Source organism: Myotis lucifugus, unplaced genomic scaffold (genome assembly GCF_000147115.1).
Source record: "Myotis lucifugus unplaced genomic scaffold, Myoluc2.0 scaffold_37, whole genome shotgun sequence".
In the NCBI taxonomy this organism is placed as follows: domain Eukaryota; kingdom Metazoa; phylum Chordata; class Mammalia; order Chiroptera; family Vespertilionidae; genus Myotis; species Myotis lucifugus.
The window spans coordinates 2,203,156-2,207,870 of record NW_005871085.1 but is presented as its reverse complement, the minus strand read 5'-3'; the positions used below and the strand labels follow the sequence as shown (position 1 = coordinate 2,207,870).

Genomic DNA, 4,715 nt, shown 5'->3' with positions numbered 1-4,715 from the left:
CCCCCCCACCCTCCCCGGCCTTCCTGCTGTAGTTTGACAGTCTGTTCGAGGCAACTCTGCCTCTGTATCTATTATTGTTCAAAAGTTTATCATGGTCTCTATTATCCATGAATGAGTGAGATCATGTGGTATTTTTCCTTCATTGACTGGCTTATTTCACTCAGCATAATGCTCTCCAGTTCCATCCATGCTGTTGCAAATGGTAAGAGTTCCTTCTTTTTTACAGCAGCATAGTATTCCATCGTATAGATGTACCACAGTTTTCTAATCCATTCATCTACTGATGGGCACTTAGGCTGTTTCCAAATCTTAGCTATGGTGAATTGTGCTGCTATGAACATAGGGGTGCATATATCCTTTCTGATTGGTGTTTTTGGTTTCTTGGGATATATTCCTAGAAGTGGGATCACAGGGTCAAATGGGAGTTCCATTTCCAGTTTTTTGAGGAAACTCCATATTGTCTTCCATAGTGGCTGCACCAGTCGGCATTCCCACCAGCAGTGCACAAGTGTTCCTTTTTCTCCACATCCTCTCCAGCACTTGTCGTTTGTTGATTTGTTGATGATAGCCATTCTGACAGGTGTGAGATGGTACCTCATTGTTGTTTTGATTTGCATCTCTCGGATGATTAGCGACTTTGAGGATGTTTTCATATGTCTCTTGGCTTTCTGAATGTCCTCTTTTAAAAGGTGTCTATTTAGGTCCTTTGCCCATTTTTTGATTGGATTGTTTATCTTCCTTTTGTTAAGTTGTATGAGTTCCCTATAAATGTTGGAGATTAGGCCCTTATCAGATATAATGTTATACAATTATCTTTTATAGAGATTTAAATAATAAAAAACATCTTATGTCTTTACTTTTATAATTACAATTTCCAGTGATTTTCTTTCCTTTGTTAGATCTATAATTTCACCTAGTATCATTTTTCTTCTGCTTGATGGACTTCCTTTAATATTTCTTATAGTGGGTTTCCTGGTAAATTCCTTCAGCTTCTGTATGTCTGAAAATACCTTTATCTTGCCTTTGTTTTTTGGAAGATCTTTTTGCTGAATATAGAATTCTAGGTTGACAGTTTTTTCTTCTGATATGTTAAAGATGTTACTCAACTTCCTTCTTGCTTGCATTGTTTCTAACAAGAAAATATGTCACTCATATCTTAATTCCCCTGTATGCAAAGTATTTTTTTTGTAGCTGCTTTTAAGATGTTCTCTTATCACTGATTTTAAGCATTTATGATATGCCTTAGTGTAGTTGTCTTCTTTCTTTACTTTTTTCTTTTTTTTTTGTCATTGAACTTCTTAGATCTGTGGATTTATAATTCTCATAAATTTTTGAAAGTTTTTAGCCATTATATCTCCAAATATTTTTCTGTCCCCTTCTATCCTTTGAGCATTAAAATTACACGGTCTATGAAGTTATTACATAAACCTGGAAATCATCCTATGGCTCACTAATGTTCTTTTCATCTTTTCAAGATTCTTTTGTGTGTGTGTGTGTGTGTGTGTGTGTGTGTGTGTGTGTTTCATTCTCAATTTTTATTGCTATATCTCCAAGTCTACCAATATTTTCTCCTGACATTAATATCCAGTGTATTTTTATTTTGTACACAGTAGTTCAATATGAGTCTGTAAATATCTTCCATATTCTCTGCTAAACTTTTGAACATAACTATTTTAATGTTTTTGCCTGCTATTCTAAGATCTGCATAGATTCTAAGTCGGTTTATTGATTATTCTGCTCATTATTGATTATATTTTCCAGCCTTTTTACATACCTGTTTGATTAGATACCAGACACTGTGAATTTTACCTGTTGGGTACTCAATATATATTTCTTATTGTTGACATTATTACAGATGTCTCCCATCCCCCTGCTGCCTGCCTTGGGGTGCTAGATATTTTTGCATTCCCTTCTTGTGCTTTGTTCCTAGATGCAACTAAGTTACTTGGAAATAATTTGAACATTTTGAGTCTTGCTTTATGATTTGCTTGGCAGGCTCAGAACAGTGCTCACTTTAAGGCTAAATATTTACCACTACTGAGCAAAATTTTCCTGAATATTCCACCCAATGCCACGTGAACTGAGTTTTTCCAGTCTAGTTCGTAGGACCAGGTACTATTTTTAGCCTAGTGTGAGAGTGCTAGGCTCTATTCCATTTAAACCTTTCAGATGGTTTTTCCCTTGGCTTTGGGTAGTTTCCTCACATGCACATACTGAACAATAGTACTTTGCTGAATACTTGAAGGAAGATTTCTGCACATCTCCGTTGTTTGCTTTCTGCACAGCTCTGTTCTCTCTGGCAATGTGTCCTGAAAATTCTAGCCACCTTGGTTTCCCTGGACTCTCAGTTCCATATCCTCAAATTATGGAGTACTGGGGTCAATCTTGGGCCACCTTCCCTGGGCCATGGTCTCAAAACTCTCTTAAGATAGTAAGCTGGGAAATCATAAGGGGCTCCATCTTCCAGAGATCACTGTCGTTGGTTGCTTGCTTTTCAGTTACTTGAAAATCAGTTTAATATATTTTGTATTTTTAAAAATTATTTTAGATGGGAGCATGAATTTAGCCCCTACTATTTCAAATGAGCAGAAGCCCTGAATTGTACTTTTATTTGGAGCATAGATAAAATTCACTCAAAGTAAAATGTTGACAATTTGAGGAAATAATCATTAGTACCAGAGGAAGAGAGATGTAAATTGCTGTTTAGCAGCAGTACAGTCTTTGCTTATCAGCCTTATCATGTAAAGATATAGTTAATATCATCTATGCGTTGTGTGAGGCACTTAATTCTATATGGGAAGCTCTGAATGGCCTCTGATGAGCTCCTCAAACACTCCCCCTACCCTGATGGGACTCAGTGCCAGTATTTTTATGAAAAGATTGTGGCAGGGATGTTGAGTATAGAGAAACAAATACTGCTCTACTTTTAAGAACTGTCTAAGGCAGCGGTCACCAACCTTTCAGACCTCACAGACCACCAGTAGTCCATGGACCACCGGTTGGTGACTGCTGCTCCAAAGGTTTCCTTAAACCAGCAGTCGCCAACCTTTCGGACCTCACGGAACAACAGTGGTCCGCAGACCAAGGGCTATAACTATGTATTCTATCTGTCTGATTAAATAGCAATAGTAAAAATTAGTTATTGTTTTAGGTGAAGGAAAAGGAATTATTTGGAATGAAGTTGAGAATGTCTGCTGCCAAAACTCATAGTGAGTTTTGAGTTGCATTCTCCCCATAGTTTATTCTAGGGTCTTCAGGTGAGAAGCCCATGGCTCCCACCTCATGTTTTGCTTGTCTAAGGATCAGAAAAAGTCTACTTGCCTCCCACCTACTAAGGATGTTGAGAATCAATTACCTGCTTGAAGCAATGGACAGGCGCTGGGACTGAACATGTTTCTTTTAGGTATTTGTCCCAGGTAAAATGACCTGTAAAGGAAATAGAAATCTCTATCACAGTCAACTTCCTAAAAAATGCTTTCAGGATGTAATCTACACTAAACATTAAGCTATTTTCAGACTGGTTTGGAGCACAACAAAACTTACTTTTCCCTGATTGGGTTCAAAGTAATATTAGGGTGAGGAATCTAGGTGACCTGAGTGGATCATTTTAGATGAATGTTTTTAAATCATGTTGAAAGATGACCAGAGAGGTTTTTCATGTTAGTTCCTAAAGTGATCCAAAATGTCACAGCAAGATTTACCAGTGTCCCAAAGAAGTGCTCAGGAAGCTCATGGAAAACAGAACAGAACAGAACAGGTAGAAAATGGATGAGAAGATTCCTTCTGAATAACCTGATTCCTGAAAAAGTCACTTATTGCCATCAGATGATAGCATTTAGCACCCAATATGGTTGGATCCCAATTCAGAAAACACACACACACAAAAAAAAACCCCCAAAAATAACAAAAACAAAAAACAAATACACACACACACACACACACACACACACGAGGCCCGGTGCACAAAAATTTGTGCACTCGGGGGGAGGGGGTCCCTCAGCCCGGCCTGTGCCCTCTTGCAGTCTGGGACCCCTTGGGGGATAACCACCTGCTGGCTTAGGCCCACTCCCCGGGGGATTGGGCCTAAGCTGGCAGTCAGACATCCCTCTGGCAGTCCGGGAGCCCCCGGGGGATGCCCACTTGCCAGTGGGGAGCAGGCCTAAGCTGCAGTCGGACATCCTTAGTGCTGCTGAGGAGGCAAGAGAGGCTCCCACCACCACCACTGTACTGGCAGCCATCAGCCTGGTTTGTGACTGAGCAGAGCTCCCCCTGTTTAGCGCACTGACCACCAGGGGGCAGCTCCTGCATTGAGCATCTGCCCCCTGGTGGTCAGTGTGTGTCATAGTGACCAGTCATTCCCAGTCGTTCTCCTGTTAGGGTCAATTTGCATATTACCCTTTTATTATATAGGATAGAGGCCTGGTGCATGGGTGGGGGCCGGCTGGTTTGCCCTGAAGGGTGTCCCGGATCAAGGTGGAGGTCCCGCTGGGGTGCCTGGCCAGCCTGGGTGAGGGGCTGAGGGCTGTTTTCAGACTGGCCACACCCCCTTCAGGGTGGGGGGTCCTGCTGGGGTGCCTGGCCAGTCTGGGTGAGGGGCTGATGGCTGTTTGCAGGCTGGCCACAGCCCCTTTAGGGTGGGGGGTCCTGCTGGGGTGCCTGGCCAGTCTGGATGAGGGGCTGATGGCTGTTTGCAAGCTAGCCATAGCTCCTTCAGG

At 41.5% G+C, this 4,715-nt stretch overlaps 1 protein-coding gene across 17 annotated transcripts in view; it reads right to left on the bottom strand.

Moving 5' to 3' along the window:
• Positions 1-4,715, bottom strand: part of SCMH1 (Scm polycomb group protein homolog 1) — a 109,277-nt gene that overhangs the window by 79,724 nt on the left and 24,838 nt on the right. For 11 of the 17 annotated variants that reach the window (XM_023752700.1, XM_023752705.1, XM_006087242.3 and 8 more), the window contains one exon: positions 3,356-3,426. The exons of the other annotated variants lie outside the window; for them this stretch is intronic. In XM_023752700.1, coding sequence (XP_023608468.1) covers positions 3,356-3,426 — 71 coding nt within the window. Of the gene's footprint in view, positions 1-3,355; positions 3,427-4,715 lie in introns of those variants that run through there. 17 annotated transcript variants of the gene reach the window in all.